Here is a 17,456-nt window from a genome sequence, read left to right on the forward strand (position 1 = left end):
ATATATCGGTACTAATGTCATATGTAGGAAAGGTGACAAAGTATTACAAAGCGACTCCAGGGAATTAAGTAACAACATAAGGAAATCTCTATATGCTGGAAATCCAATCAACACACACAAAATGCTGGTGGAACTCAGCAAGCCAGGCAGCATCTACGGAAAAGAGTACAATTGACGTTTCAGATTGACTATACTCTTTTCCATATATGCTGCCTGGCCTGCTGAGTTCCTCCAGCATTTTGTGTGTGTCTTTTCAGGGAATTAAGTGCTAACTTGAAGGACAGCACCCCAATGTTTGTGATCTCAGGATTGCTAACCCTGCCACATGCTAGCGAGACCAGAGATAGGAAGAAAATACAAATTAACACGTGGCCAAGGATATGGTGCAGGAAAGAGGGCTTCAAATTTTTGGATCACTGGGTTCACTTCCAGGGAAGGCAGACCTGTACAATTAAGGCAGTTTGCACCTGAACTGGAGGGGCATTAATATCCTCGCAGGAATGTTTGCTTGTGCTGCCCTGGCGGGCTTAAACTAGAGTTAAAAGTGATTAGGAACCCAAGTAGCAGGGCAGATAGTGAAATGGTTGTGGGGAAAGATGTTAAGCCTATATGCAAAGACTGGAATTGAAATTTTGAGCATGGTGGGAAGAATGTTTGGAGTTGCATCCATTTCAATGCAAGGAGTGTTCTAGGTAACGCAGATGAGCATAGAGCATGGATCTGCATGTGGAATTATGACATTGTAGCCATTAGTGAAGTTAGAGGTGTAGCACTTAGGTCGTTTGCAGGGATAAGTGCCGGGATGGAGGTTAGTGGGGAGGGACGAATGGGTGAGGGAATTGTGGAGGAAGTGGTCCCTGTGGAAAGTGGAGGGGAGGGAGGTAAAGATATGTTTAATGGAGGATAGGGTAAATGCAAGGAGCCCTTTTTTCACTGAGGTTGGGTGAGATTAGAACTAGAGCTCATAGGTTAAGGGTGAAAGGTGAAATGTTCAAGGGGAACATGAGGGGGAACTTCTTTACTCAGAGAGTGGTGTCAGTGTTGAACGAGCTGCCAGCAGAAGTGAATGCGGGTTTGATTTCAACATTTAAGAGAAATTCATAATACCTCTTTGGTCAGGAAAGCGCAGCAGCATCTCCACTTCCTGAGAAGATTGAAGTGAGTGAGGCTCCCCTCCACCACCCATTTTAACTAATTTTTACAGGAGCACCATCGAGAGCTTCTTGACCAGCTGCATCAACGTCTGGTACAGGAACTGCAAGTCCTTACAAAGGATTGCGAGGACCGCTGAGGATCAGTGGAGTCTCTCTTCCACCCATTAGTGACGGCTATCAAGTGTTGAATACTCAGGGCTCTTAGCATTGTCAATAATCCCTCCCACCCATCCAACAATCTCTTTGACTCCTTACCATTAGGCAGGATGTAATGTAGAATTAGGATAAGAACCGTTAGAATGGGAAACAGCTTCTTCCCCAGGCCATAAGACGACTGAACTTCTCTGCCACCACCCAGGTCCCATCATGTATGAAGCGCCAGTCACATTATACTGTTTACCTTTTTAAATGCATCATATATGCACATTATTTAATAATTTATTATAATATTACATTATATGTTATGTAGTTGAGTTATATGCAATGTGCACCCTTGGTCTGGAGGAACGTTGTCTCGTTTGACGGTATACACATATATGGTTGAATGACAATAAAGTTGAACTTGGAGCTTAGATGAGCACATGGATGGGGGGCGGGAATGGAGAACTATGCCAGGTGCAGGTTTCAATAGGAGGAGGCAGAACAATCGTTTGACATGGACTAGCTGGGCCATACGTCCTGTTTCTGTGCTGTAGTTCTCTAAGACTCTATCTTCAGTTTGCTTCCATTGATTCATATCTTACCAAACAATTTGAATGGGATTAGTTGGCACTTTATAACTGCATGCATCGTCAGAAATCCTCTGTTTTCCGACTTTCAACTTTATGAATGGCCATGAGGTTTACAACCAGTTAAGCCAGGAATGAATGGAACAAACTGCCACGACTGAAGACATGGAAACCAAAACTCTCAAATAGTTTGTCCATTAAACTTTAATACCTCAGAGCGTTGGCCACTTGTGTAAAGTTCTGGGAGTTGGAGCAACGTTTCTGCAGAAACATCTTTATCCAGGATACCATAGACAATTGGTGGAACAGAGGTGAAGAGAAGATTGAAGAAGATGAGAATCCAATAATCAATCATAGAGGTACCAGAGAATCCACAGAAGAACTGGTACCAAAACAGGAGATTTACGTAAGCCTGAAGGAGGGGAAAATCAAAGCAAAATAAATCTATCAGAGACACAGAGTTTTACACAGATTCACTATGAAATTGCAATATCTAAAACGAGCACAAAATCATGGTTTTCTACCTTCAGCTCCATTATTTTTCAAAAACTGCTGGTTTATTAATAACACCTGTTAATCCATTTCCCCTCCAACTACCCGAGGCCCCGCTTGGTGATTTTTAAAAATTTAATAAACAAAAAGCTGCTATCCTAACACCAGTACCTGTCATTACACTTACCACGTTCTTATAGAAGAAGTAAATGATCATATTTGCAAGACGGATGTAGCACCAGTGACCATGAACAAGCAGCAATTTCTTTAAATGCTTAAATCGAGAAATTGCAAAGTCACTGGACATTACTGCCTGCAACACAATGGAAGTCATAAATATTTATCAATTCAGTCAATAAATACAAAAGAAACTGATAAACAGTACAAAATTCAAACAACAGGGTATTTGTTTGAATATGAACCAGAACACCAGAATGCCAAGCTTCTAGGGACGAAGTGTTACTTGAAACTTAAACTGATGCTCATATCTAGATGGTCTCTCAGATGTATATTTTACATTAATGAAGATACTACCAAACTGGGAGCAATTTTTACAACATGGATTCAAACACAGAATTTGAAAGTGCTGTAATTCCCTGTTCTTCCACTAATTGTGCTTCATTTAACTTTGGGAAATTGATGGACTGCTGGAAATATCAGGTAGGAAACAAATATTCGTGTCGCAAATTAAAACCAAATACACTGCAAATGCTGGAAATGTAAAACAAAGCCAGAAAATACTGGGGAAGACATCTTAGCAGGTTAGGCAGCATCTCCAAAAAATGAGAAACCAGTTAGTAGTTGGGTCCATAACCTTTGGTCAGAATTCAGATCTGAAACAGTAATTGTTGCCCTTTCCCCCAATTCCTATTGTAAAAACCCTTGAAAATATCAGTTAGCTGCATGTGCGAGTGAGATGTAACTAGTGTATTAAGCTGCAAGTTATGACTAGGAAACTGTGAACTACAGTTGCCCAGTTAAATATATATTTGTAAATGGGTTTTAAAATGAAAAAAATGTTTAAAGAGTCGTGTTGATATTTCAGCTTCTACACTAATATAATGAGTATGTTTTTTTGTGTAATGAAGGTACAGTGTCCATTTTCACTGCTTCAAAATATCTTAAGGTCATTGGAGACATCTGAAAGGAGGAAGAAAGATTGTAATGGATAATTTTAAAACATATGAATCAACTTCAGTTAATATGAATGTAAATTTACATTACTTTTATTTTAAATGTTCAAAATATTTGCTAAAGATTATGCATTTTAAACCCTGATTTGCTGTGTGATTGTTCTTTAATGGAAATGGGAACTCAGCACGATGTCTTGTTGCAGGTTGGCAAGGATTCCCGTTACTGAAATCCAGCAGTAAATAATAGCAGAAAAGAGAAACACATGCTACAAGCGTTGCCCAGTCTTTGCCGACAGCTTCCTTTGAGGTCAGATGCAAGCATTATTTTTCAAACCATGACCACTTATGTTTTTAGCAGGAAAGGAACTATAAACTGGCAAAAGTTCCTTTTTGTACTATTAGGGATTCTTTGAGTGACTTAATTACTACTCGGTAAGACCTGGATCATAATGCTCTTGTAAGAAGTTCTGAAAGCAAAAATAGGTGCTAACATTATAAATTAAACAACACAAATATTGTGCACAAGTATTAATGTTAGAGCTTCCTTAAATTTTAGTGTGCCATTTAAATGAAAGGCTGCCATTTTTGGCTTTAGCTCATTTTGAAGCTTTCCAGATAGGGTGATGAAAATGCCAGTGGAAGAACCAGTTTATAAACCTGGCAAGGAGATGTGGAGAAAAAACAAAACACTACAGGTGATGTTAGTCCAAACTAAAACACAATGAATGCTTGCACGGTAGTGTAGTGGTTATCACAGCGCTATATAGTACAAGAGACCTAGGTTCAATTCTTGCCACTGCTTGTAAGGAGTTTGTATGTTCTCTCCGTGACCGGGCGAGTTTCTTCCAGGTACTCTGGTTTCCTCCCACAATCCAAAGACGTACCAGTTGGTAGGTTAATTGGTCATTGTAAATTGTACCATGATTGGGCTAGGATTAAATCGGGGGATTGCTAGGCAATGTGGCTCAAGGGGCTAGAAGGGCCTGTTCCAAGCTGTATCTCATTAAATATATAAATTCATCACAGGTCAGGCAGCATCAGGCGGACAGAGTCATTGGTTCAAGTCATGGTGATCCTACTTGAGCTTGCTCTGTGCCTCTTAAGGCACTGCTGGGTTCATAGCTATGTGTCACAGCTGGGCCTCAGACAATGAGAGCTAAGGTACAATCACACACTGCTCTGAGGACATTTTCACTGCTTCCAAATATCTTACAGTGATTAGAGGGATTTGAAAGGTGGTGAAAATCATGATGGATAGTTATACTGTATTTAAAAATATGAACCAGCTTTAGTTAATGCAAATATAAATTTATATTGAAATTAATGTGAAGGTCATCAAATCTATTTAACCAAATGGGGCTTACACTTGGGAGACATACAACTGACATGCGAGACACAAAGTGGATACGACTCTCAGCTCAGCAACACAATGAAAACATGGCACTGGCCCAATGTCAACTCGACAACAGACAACAGACAATAGGTGCAGGAGTAGGTCATTCGGGCCTTCGAGCCAGCACCGCCATTCACTGTGATCATGGCTGATCATCCACGATCAGTATCCAGTTCCTGCCTTATCCCCATAACCTTTGAATCCGCTATCTTTAAGAGCTCTATCCATCTCTTTCTTGAAAGCATCCAGAGACTTAGCCTCCACAGCCTTCTGGGGCAGAGCATTCCATATATCCACCACTCTCTGGGTGAAAAACTTTTTCCTCAACTCCGCTCTAAATGGCCTACCCCTTATTCTTAAACTGTGGCCTCTGGTTCTGGACTCACCCATCAGCGGGAACATGCTTCCTGCCTCCAGCGTGTCCAATCCCTTAATAATCTTATATGTTTCAATAAGATCCCCCCTCAGCCTTCTAAATTCCAAAGTATACAAGCCCAGTTGCTCCAATCTTTCAACATATGACAGTCCTGCCATCCCGGGAATTAACCTTGTGAACCTACGCTGCACTCCCTCAATAGCAAGAATATCCTTCCTCAAGTCTGGAGACCTCCCCAGGGCCCTGTACAGCTGCAGAAGGACCTCTTTGCTCTTGTACTCAATTCCCCTTGTTATAAAGGCCAGCATGCCAATAGCTTTCTTCATTGCCTGCTGTACTTGCATGCTTGCTTTCAGTGACTGATGTACAAGAACCCCTAGATCTCGTTGTACTTCCTCTTTTCCTAACTTGACTCCATTTAGATAATAATCTGCCTTCCTGTTCTTACTCGAGTAGTAGGTCTGACTGAATGTCAGCACATTCTGACTCAATACCTCAGTGATTACAGGTCATTGTACTGCAGCATTAATACTGTTCATTTCTCCAGAGGTACTTCTTGATATGCTGAATATTTCTAACATTTTTGTAACCTTAAATGAAATGAAAGCTATTCAATTATTGATGGGAAAAAATAAATCTTTGAAAAATAACTGTGACATACACCATGCACTCTATTAGAGTACAAGATTACACATTAACTTATTCTTTAAGATAAACACCATAACAAAGTCTGTAGTATTTTTTCTCACATTGATATATGCTAGTTATATTAAGCCACACAAGAACATGTATTTAAGTATTTTACCTGCATTCCTTCCTGACCAGAGATTCCTATTCCAACATCAGCTACCTGAATCATACTAACATCATTGGCACCATCACCTGCATCGAAAATACACAACAGTGCCCATTTAAAACAGAGGATGAAAAGAAAAATCAGTGAGTTTAAAACAGCAATACTCCATTAAACAGATATATTTGCTGAAAGGGTGAAGAAAAGGAGGAGTATTTATCATGACCTAGTCACATTAAAAATATATATATATCAGACAATTTCATTTACCACACATCGAGTTATGTCTCAGCTCTTTTCATTTAGATGGTTCTCTTTAAAAATACTGCTGTTGAAATAAAAACTATTTTGGAGCATTAAAATTTGGAATGCAAGTGTGAGGCAGCAGGGTACATTACTACCTTGGCAAAACATTCAACCCTTGGACTGAAAGTGTAGGTATAGAGATGGATATTGTGAACTATATATACTAGGCAAAGGAAAAGTCAGCCAAGATAAGGCACTGGGGGATTTAAGAGATGTCTGAAATCAGATTTCAACATGTATTTGCCCTGAGGAGTAAAGGATGGATAAATTCAATAACAAGCTTTGAAATACAGCAGAGTAAGGACTGCAAACACAAAATAAATTGAAGTAAAATAAAGAGCAATTACCTGTTAAATGAAGGCTGCAAATCCATTCAAATAAATGGAGTTGCAACCGCGTATGCATGAAGCTGAACGATCAGATACAGTGTGTACCCAAGCCCCTCAGCTGAGCAAACATGAAAAATGAAACAACAGCTTCTCTGTATTATTTGGTTAAAAAAAATTATTGGTCATTGGTCATTGTGGTAGTTTATAACTTTGACACGGATCCATTTACCATGCAAGTAATTGTGCAGTATTTCAAAAGTAGCCTCAACATCTCCTCAATAGAGAGCGACAACAGGGAACGGGACAATTTAGGCTCAGGAGGTCTCCATGTAGAATTTTTATGTAAAAATATAAAAAAAGGACTGTAGACAAATGCAGAGTATTTATTTTAGAGGTTGGTTAAAGCCTTCTCTGCTTACAAAGTGATGAAAAAGGTAACAAAAAGACACATGCTAAATTGGTCTTGCACAAAACCCTGATGAGAGTGAATACAACTATAACAGTGACTTGAAATTAAGTTGCCTCTTCATTCATGTCTAACATGGGAAAGTATCCAGTGATATGTGGGAGAATAACTTCAGAAAGTGGGTTCATTGCTTTCAAAAGATAAACACATTCATTCTTTGGCAATATGGAAAATAGATGCATAAAGAAAGCTGCATAATTAATTTCCTCCCAACACCTAAATTTGAGAAAGGTTGAACTGTACACATACACACACAAAATTATTCTCGCAACAATTATGTTTAATTAATAAATTAATGATGAGAGACCTAAAAAGCAATTCAGTGGCCAAATGCAAGGACATCAGACCAAGGTAAACCCCTTTCACTGGCATTTCTTTCTTTTTCAAGAAAAAGAGATAATGACAATATTCTAACCTTTATGTCAAGACATACTTCAGAGGAAAAACATGAAACACACAAACATTCCAAAGATGGTTAATATTCATTATACTTAGCCATGGCTTTCTCTAAAATATGCTTTTGATAAGTTAACATACAAAGATATTGCACATTAATATGCAACACTTTTTTTTATTAAGAATGTTATTTTACCCAACATATTTCCAATGAAAACAAAGCACAAAATATTATGGACCGAACTTGACCATAAGGAGATAGAACAACCACAAATTGATTTTATATCAAAATAGCACATAAACTACAACAGGATGGATTTCTCACTCCCCAGGGATCTGACTGACCGTCTGGGATCATGTTGAGGACCAGCTATTATTAGCACCAGGTCGACAAACTGCCTCCAGAGACTGAGAGCATCAGGATACCAGATAATAAGTTTCTAGACTACAACCACCTACTTCCCGATGGAAAATAAACCCGCCAGCACTTCAAGAGTAAATGCAGTAGAATATAGTGACTGAGGTGACCGGTAAAAGTGCATTTATTGGGCAACAAGATGTATAAAAGGCTAAAAGGCAGAGAGTATGTACACAGGATTAGACGAGATAGAGTAAAGGCTCAATTATTTTTATATATGTCTATCACACATACACACATACATACACACACATCAAAATCAGGTCAACACTGTACACTAGATACAACTATATGGATTTTATATTTTACTAGATAAAGGGAGGGGTAAGTAAGTGTAATATCCTCATTCCTTGAAGAGAACTGCCTGTTCAATGATTTATCCACAGTTTGGCAAGTTCAAATTTTGCTTTGTATTCAGTTACTCCGTGTTACAGTGCATCTTTCACATTGCTATCTTTTAAATACTCTTTCAAATGGTTACTATAACAAAAATGACTATTCAATGCAGGGAACTCAAAAGATCACAAAGACTTTTATTTACCTATTGCTAGAGTCATGACTTTCAGCTTATCCCGCACCAGATGGACCACCTTGCTCTTCTGCAATGGTGTCGATCTGCAGCATATAACAGCACGGCATCTTTTAATAAGTTCCAGAAATGCATCTTGCAGACTCTCATGCAATATAAATTCTAAAGTCTTTCCATCAATTACCAGAGCGACATGAGATTCAATCCCGTCAAATGAAGAGCATGGAAGAAAGCTAGTATCAGGTGTGTCTTTTTCATCAGCGGGTTGCTCTGTGATTTCTGCCATGATTTTATTTATCAAGTGGGCACATGCCTCCTGTAATGAGAAGAATAGATGGAGAGAGTCCTGGAGATTTTTCAACAAGGGATCTTATTAGGACATTGGGAAGAAATGCCAGGTTAAATCAAGGCATTCTGTCTTGGGGTTGACAGAAGCAGGAAAAGGAATTTTGTCATAGAAGAAATCAGCAAAAATGACATTGATTATAATAAACTGCAATGATCAAGATTCAAGGGTTCAAAACTATGGAAACTATTTGAGTCATATACTTAGAAGATACAGGCAACTATGTGATCAAGCATTGGCTAAAGCTCATACAAAGAAATTTAATACTTCTGTACAGTAATTTATCCCACAGTGGTATTCCAAATTAGTGCGTGTGACAGTCAGCATGTTAAATATTACCAAGTTGCTATCAGGTAGATATCACAGAGTAATGGCCAAAAATGCAGATAAGTGTCTCACAATCATATTTACAATCCTGGAAAAGTCTCTTTTCAATATTTTCCGAGTTGTATAACATCCAATAAGAGCAAAAGTAGCTTGCATTCAATTTTGAAACTAAACGTGCCAAAAAAATTCTAAAACTAGATGCTCCAGTACGCTGCCTGGATTAGAGATGGGGTGCTATGACAAGTTGGAGAAACTAAGGTTGTTTTTTCTGGAGCAGTGGGGCTAGGGGGTGATTTGAGAGAATTTTATAAGGTTGAGAAAAGCATATATAGCTGGTATCCTCTCCCCTGGGGTTGAAATGTCTGTTACTAGAGGATATGTATTTAAAGTTAGGGGTAAGTTTAAAGGAGATATATGGGGCAAGTTTTTATAAAAGGAGTGAATGACTGGAATGTGTTGTTAGGAGTTGTGGTGATTTATTGAGTAGAAGATTAAGAAAATTAATCTCAGGGTTGTATATGGTGACATATATCTACTTCGTTAATAAATTTCTTTGAACTTTGGTGGAGACAGAGATGATAGAGGTGTCCAAGATTCTTAGATAGGGACATGAACGTGCAGAGAATGGAGGAATATGGACCATGTGCAGGCAGAAGGTATTCAAATAATTAGTCATCATTAGCTTAATTAGAATGGCACAACACCGTGGACTGTAAGGCCAGTTCCTGAGATGTACCTGTCTATGTTCTATTTTCTATGTTTTAATCATTACATAGCCTATAAATTATTATTCCAATAATTAAACATTACTTATTTTTCAATATTTTACAATGATGGGTAGCTCAGTTTCTTCACTACAATATAAATGCATGCCCTGGAAAAATAAGGATTATCAACAACAATAGACAAAATATTGGAAGATGCAAAACCAAAATGAAACAAGAAATAATGGTAAGATACAGCATGTCAAATAGCATCAGTAGAGTGAACAGATAAGCTGATATTTCAGTTGTGACATCATCAGATTTGGACAATGTGCACCAAATCATATTAATATAGACTTATGGCACAGAGGTGGACCATTTAATCTGTCAGGTCAATAACAACTAGGGGTTTTTAGACCACTCCCACTACTTTCTATTTTGGTTATGGCTCAAATGCTCATCCAAGTAATCTTTAAAATGTAGTAAGGGTTTTTGCCTCTACTATCCTTTCAGATCTTCACTATGTTTTGCAAGAGAAACTTTTCCTCCCAACTCTGCTCTATGCCTCCTAGTAATTGATTTCTGAAGTTTTTCATGTTCATTGTTTACAAAGCTCAGTTGATTTCTGTTTGGCCAATTTTGTTCCAAACAAAATAATCTTAGTTAACCCAATCTCTTGCCACTAACATTTTTCAATCCTAGCAACTTTCCCATGAATTTTCTTTAAACTGACTCCTGCAAAGACACTTTTCTATTCCTCTTGTAATAAGTTGACTAGCACTTTTCTTAATACTCTGCTAGTGGTCCAATTAGTAGTCCAGCAAAACCTTCCAACTCATGATTCATTGCCTCTTAATCTTATCTTCTGATGTTACTTTCATACATCTGGGAACACAGACAACCGATTATGGCTATTCATGTAAATTCACCCTTACAGAATTCACATTTCACTATCCTTATGTAATAGATGTGGGAAAAAAGGTTTTTTTTCAACTTGTGTTTCTTGATGCATGCGCAAATGGCATTTATGGAAAATCACAATATGGACCATTTTCTAGGAAGGCAACTTCTGCCACTTCCAGCATCCCCATTACTCTATACAACGACTTATGCAACTACTACATAATATCCCAAACGCCTATACTCTGAGTTCTGACTGATGAAGACCAGTGTGCTTTTTCACCTCCCTGCCTACCTGTGATGCTGCTCTCAACAAACTATGCACTTGCATTCACATGCCCTTCTGTTCCTTTACCTAGTGCCCTACCATTCATAGCAGATATCACATCTCCCCCGGAAGTCTCCTGCATATTGATAGCTGCTCCCTAACACCTGGAAATTATATACAATCTCCCCAAAATTGATTTTTGAGAGGGGGGAGAGGGGGAGGGCCTCCCGATTGGTCTCTCTTCGTGCTAGGTAGACCTATCAGTTTTCTCTGTGGGTGGGCTTTACAGTCAACCTCAAAAATAATGACAGTGTTTCTCGCTGCACTGTTTGCAACAGTGACTTTTCTATTGCCCATGGTGGGTTAAGACTGTAAAAGACATGTTGAGGTGAATTTAACAGGTGTCATTCGTTCATTAGCATAGCTAACATTATTTAAACTAGCTGGCTAGCTGCTAAGGGGCTACTCTATTGATGTCCTACGTGATGAGGCCAAACTCCCTGTAGACTTGCTTAAAGTTGTAATAGAATAAATATAAGTACATATTTTATTGTCATATTTTCTGTATATATCCAACTTGGTTTACAGATTAGACAAAATCACTAAAGTATTACATACACCCTTGGAGGTCGACCGGGGGTGGAAGGGGGAGGTATATGGGGAAACAGGGAGCGGGGGTGCTACCTCCCTGAAATGAGTTTTTTCAGGGTGGGATGTCTGTCACAGTATTAGTCCTATGCTTGTTTAACTTTCCAAAGTGCATCACCTCACACTCATCTGTATTGAATCCATCTGCTTCTCCTCATTCCACTTTCCTAACTGACCAAGATCTTCCTGAAATCTGTGATAATGGTCTTCACTATCAACATCACATCCGAATTTTGTCATCCGCAAACTTACAGATCAAGCCTTTTGCATATACATTCAAATCATTTATATTAATAATAAATAACAAAGATCCCAACACCAACTCCTGTAGCACACTACCAAACACAAGCCTCCATTAGAAGAAACAGCTCTCAACCAGCACCCTCTGCTTCATACTTCCGAGCAAATTCTGAATCTACCTAACAAGTTCTCCCTGGATTCCACTCAACATAACTTAATAGACCATGCAGGACATTGTCAAAGGTTTTGCAATGGTCCAAACAGCCAACATCCACCGCCTAACTCTAGTTATCTCTTCAAAGAGCTTGGACAGGTTTGACAAGCATGGCTTCCAATGTACAAAACAAGGCTGATTCCCTCTAATCAGTTTCTGTCTAACCAAATGCTCCTTCGGAGTTCCCTCCAGTTAATTCCCTACTACTGATGTCAGGATGACCAGCTTGTAGTTCCCTAGCTCGCCCTTACTATCCTTCTTATATAATGGAACAAAATTAGCCACCTTCCAGAGTTCAGGAACCACTTCACCGTGGCAAACAATGACACAAATATCTCCACATTTCTTGTCTAGCCTTACACAAGGTCAGAGGATGCATTTGGTCAGGACCTGGGGATTGATCCACCTTAATGCACAGGAAGGGTGTAAATACCTCTTAATATGGTGGTCCCCCAAAACATCTCTACTTGTTCCCTTCTTATCTATTGAACAACCACCATTTTCTCCTCAGTAAACACAGACGAGAAATATTCGTTGAAAGTACTACCTATCATAGTCATACTTTATTGATCCCGGGGTAAATTGGTTTTTGTTATAGTTGCACCATAAATAATAGTAATAAAAGCATAAATAATTAAATAGTAATATGTAAATTATGCCAGGAAATAAGTCCAGGACCAGCCTATTGGCTCAGGGTGTCTGACCCTCCAAGGGAGGAGTTGTAAAGTTTGATGGCCACAGGCAGGAATGACTTCTTATGACGCTCTGTGTTGCATCTCGGTGGAATGAGTCTCTGACCGAATGTACTCCTGTGCCCAACCAGTACTTTATGTAGTGGATGGGAGACATTGTCCAAGATGGCATGCATCTCCTGTGGCCTGAGACACAGTTAGCCCTGCTCGTCTGTGAGGGGACCTACTCTCTCTCCCTAGCCACCCTTTTTCTTTCAATATGGAAACTTTTAGGGCTTTCCTTAGCCTTACCTGCCAGATAAATCTCGTATTCTTGTGTCGCACTTCTGACTTCCCTCTTAAGAGAATTCTTAGTCTTTTTATAGCTGGAGGGCTTCATTTGATCCCAATCTCCTAAATTCAATATATGCTCCCTTCTTATCCTTGATCAGTCTCAATATCTCTCACCAGTTAAGGTTCCCTAAACTTGCTAGGTTTACTCTTCACCCTAACAGGAACATGCTGGTCCTGGACTCTTGCTCAAGCTGGCTACTGCTTTATCCCATGACTTTCTCCTGCTTAAGAGTCCCATCTGAGCAATATCAGTGCTTAACTGTGCCAGAAGCATAAAGTATATTCTGAATGAAGTAGGAGAAAATTCAGAACTTGTCCCAAATCGATGCTGAGGATGTTCTACGAGTCTGTGGTGGCCAGTGCTATCATGTTTGCTGTTGTGTGCTGGGGCAGCAGGCTGAGGGTAGCAGACACCAACAGAATCAACAAACTCATTCATAAGGCCAGTGATGTTATGGGGGTGGAACTGGACTCTCTGATGGTGGTGTCTGAAAAGAGGATGCTGTCTAAGTTGCATGCCAACTTGGTCAATGTCTCCCATCCACTACATAATGTACTGGGTGGGCACAGGAGTACATTCAGCCAGAGACTCATTCCACTGAGATGCAGCACAGAGCGTCATAGGAAGTCATTCCTGCCTGTGGCCATCAAACTTTACAACTCCTCCCTTGGAGGGTCAGACACCCTGAGCCAATAAGCTGATCCTGGACTTATTTCATAATTTACTGGCATTATTTACATATTACTATTTAACTATTTATGGTTCTATTACTATTTATTATTTATGGTGCAACTGTAACAAAAACCGATTTCCCCCAGGATTAATAAAGTATGACTATGACTAAATCAGCACACAATCTGCTGGAGGAGTCGAGCAGATGGAGTAGCATCAATGGGTGAAAGGAATTGTCAGCGGTTCAGTCAAGAGTGGAATGGAGGGGGGGAAGATGGCCAATATAAAGAGGAGATGAAAGGTGTCCAGACAGGAACCTGAGGTTGACTGGTGGACTATGGAGGAGTGAAAGATGATGGGGGAAGTCAAGCCAGGTAGGGGTTATGAGGAGGTTGGGTGGATTTTGGAAGATAGATAAAGGCAGGGACTAAAACAGAGGTAGTGAGTTGATGTGACGGTAAAGGTGCTGGAGGTCAGGAACAGAAAGGGGTACTAGTGCTGGACTCCAATAGAAAGTGCTGGAAAACCTGCAGGTGAATTTTGTGTGATAGGTGGATGGAACCAGGACAGGGAGGGGGAGAGAGAGGCGACACAAATGGGAGGACCTGAAGGTGGAAAACCATTGCAGACAGAGTTTAGCAAAACAGTCATTCAATCTATGCTTGGTCTCATAATGTAGGTGACACCTGGGGACTGAATGTATTGAACAGAATGGTACAGTACAGGAACACTCCATTCGGCCCATAATGTTATGCCAAAGTGCCATACCAGGCAGCACATTCCAGGCACCCACCCCTCTCTGAGTAAAAAACTCACATCCCCTTTGACCCTATCCCCTATCACCTTCACTGGATGCCCTCTGGTATTTCGACCCAGGGAAACAGGTATTCCTTGTTTACTCTATCTATGCCTCTCATAATCTTATAAACCACGAATAGATCTCCCCTCAGTGTCCGGTGTTCCAGAGAAAACAACCCAAGTTTATCCAGCCCCTCATGATAGCACATGCTGTCTAAACCAGGCAGCATCCTGGTAAACCTCTTCTGCACCCTCTCTAAAGCATCGACATCCTTCCTATAGTGGGGCGACCAAAATTGTATGCAATACTCCAGATGCAGCCTAACCAGAGCTTTATAAAGTTGCAACATACCCTTTTGACTTTTGAACAGTGCCTCGACTGGTAAAAACAAGCATTCCATAAGCCTTCTTAACCATCTTAACAACCTGTGTAACCACTTCCAAGGAGCTCTGAACTTGGATCCCAAGATCTCTCTGCTCAGCAACACTGTTAAGGATCTTTCCCTTAACAGTGTACTGTCTCCTTGCATTTGCCTTACTGAAGTGCAACAACTCACTTTAGCTGGGTTAATCTCCATCTGCCATTTATCAGACCATATCTGCGACTGATCTATATCATGTTTTATTCTTTGCCATTCTTCGACACTATCCACAACTCCACCACTCTTGGTGTCATCTGCAAATTTACTAACCCATCCATGTACATTTTCATCCAGCTCATTTATATACATTATGATCTGTGCACAGATCCCACTGCCACACTAGGGATAAGGTTCCTTTTGACCTCACCTACCACCCGACTATCCTCCGTGTACAGCACATAATTCTCCATAACTTCCACCATCTTGAATGGGAGCCCACCTCCAAGCACATCTTTTCCTCCACCCCACTTTCCGCAGGGATTGCTCCCTAAGTGACTCTCTCGTCCACTTGTCTCCTCCCACAGAACTTCCTCTTGGTACTTGTTCTTGCAAGTGGAAAATGTACTACACCTGCCCCTACACCTCCTCCTTGAATACCATTCAGGGCCCCAAACAGTCCTTCCAGGTGAGGCGACACTTCACCTGTGAGTCTGATGCGGTCACCTACTGTATCTGGTGCTCCCAGTGTGGCCTCCTGTATGTTACTGAGACCTGATGTAGATTGGGAGACCACTTTGCCGAGTACCTACACTCCGTCCACCAGAAAAAGTGTGATCTCCTGGTAGCCACCCATTTTAATTCCACTTCCCATTCCCATTTTGACATGTCAGTCCATCACCTCCTTTACTGCCAAAATGAGGTCACACTCAGGTTGGAGGTGCAACACCATTATATTCCACCGGGGTAGCCTCCAACCTGATAGCATGAATGTCAATTTCTCAAGCCCACGCTAATTGCCCTCCCTTCACCATTCCCGTTTCCCTCTCTCACCTTACTTGCGCATTCTCTCTCTCTCTGGTGCTCCTCCTCCACCTTCTCTTCCTTCCATCGTCTTCTATCCTCTCCCATCAGATCCCTCTTCTCCAGCCCTTTATCTCTTTCACCAATCGACTTCCCAGCTCCTTACTTCACCCGCTCCCTCTCTCCTGGTTTCACCCATCACCTATAATTTTGTACTTCTTCCTCCCCTCCCCCCAGTTTCCTTACTCTGAATTCTCCTCTTTCTTTCCAGTCCTGAAGAAGGGTCTCAGCCCAAAACATCGACCGGTTACTTTTTCCATACATGCTGCCTGGCCTGTTAAGATCCTCCACTATTTTGTGTGTGTTGCATCAATTTGTTTAGGCTGTTTGAATTGGATGCAATTAAAGATCAACCAGCCCACCTTGGCACATTGTTACTACACTTAAAACACACATTCCATGCTTGCATTTTCTGTATAACTCTATTTAATATGTTATTTGGTATATTGCTGTGTAATTTATCTTTCCACATTTAAAATGAGTAATGCCTCAATACTCATTTTATGCTGATTGCCATTATTAAAAATGCTTTCTAACTCATTTTTACTTTAACTTCCATGCTTTTGATTAGTAATTTAATTACTAAAATGCAACACAATGGAAGTTGTTTGCATGAGTTCAAATTGGTGTTCAAAGCGTGTGGGAGAGGTTCAAGATTCAAATATGAAGAGAATGACAGTTTTTCTTCATTTCACATTAATTTTCTAAATGCAAACTTTGGAACTAGTGATCTATTTGTAGCATATACTGTGTGACAGGAGACCCATCTGCAGTACTACCGATGCGGCAGAGAGGGCGGCTGTGGCTCAAAAGAGGGGAGCCATGGAGTCATAAGTAGCTAGCCATCTGGACACAAGCTGGGGTCTGATCAGCCCCGGCTGGGTCACCTGGAGGAGGTTGTATGATGTTGAAAGACCCGAAACACCCAATGATTCTAGGAACATCACTGAAGATGTGTCCAGAAGCATCAGTAGATGTATGTACACAGCAGAGTTGGAAAAAGGTGAGTGCAAAAACGTGTTCTCAGTACAAATTCTACCCTACTAGTCTAATTGAGTTATAATTATAAAACTGGGAATACAAACTTTATGAAACTGGGAATGTAACCTCCAACCTGTCATGTGTATAGCTATTGGTATTTTTGGGCTTAAGGCGTGTGTGTGCGCGCACGCACCTATCTTTTTGTGACAACACATGGAGACACTTGTGTTCACTAAAATCACACGTTAGAAATGGGAAACTAATTTCAGATTGCAGTTACTGTGCGACTTCATTGGGGTTCAGGAAATCCAGTAAAGTAGGAAGGCCAGTAACCAATAGTTCTAAAAGAATGTGAACTGCTCAACACCACTAATAGG

General features: G+C 40.3%; 1 protein-coding gene across 4 annotated transcripts in view; it reads right to left on the minus strand.

Annotated features, from left to right (window-relative positions):
- The window catches only part of LOC134344049 (phospholipid-transporting ATPase VD-like), a 161,614-nt gene that overhangs the window by 13,219 nt on the left and 130,939 nt on the right, over positions 1–17,456 (minus strand). For all 4 annotated transcript variants that reach the window (XM_063043204.1, XM_063043202.1, XM_063043201.1 and 1 more), the window contains 4 exons: positions 8,526–8,829; positions 6,082–6,158; positions 2,562–2,687; positions 2,094–2,294 (listed from right to left, as the gene is read on the minus strand). In XM_063043204.1, coding sequence (XP_062899274.1) covers positions 2,094–2,294; positions 2,562–2,687; positions 6,082–6,158; positions 8,526–8,829 — 708 coding nt within the window. The remainder of the gene's footprint in view (positions 1–2,093; positions 2,295–2,561; positions 2,688–6,081; positions 6,159–8,525; positions 8,830–17,456) is intronic.

Source organism: Mobula hypostoma, chromosome 3 (genome assembly GCF_963921235.1).
Source record: "Mobula hypostoma chromosome 3, sMobHyp1.1, whole genome shotgun sequence".
NCBI classification, from domain to species: domain Eukaryota; kingdom Metazoa; phylum Chordata; class Chondrichthyes; order Myliobatiformes; family Myliobatidae; genus Mobula; species Mobula hypostoma.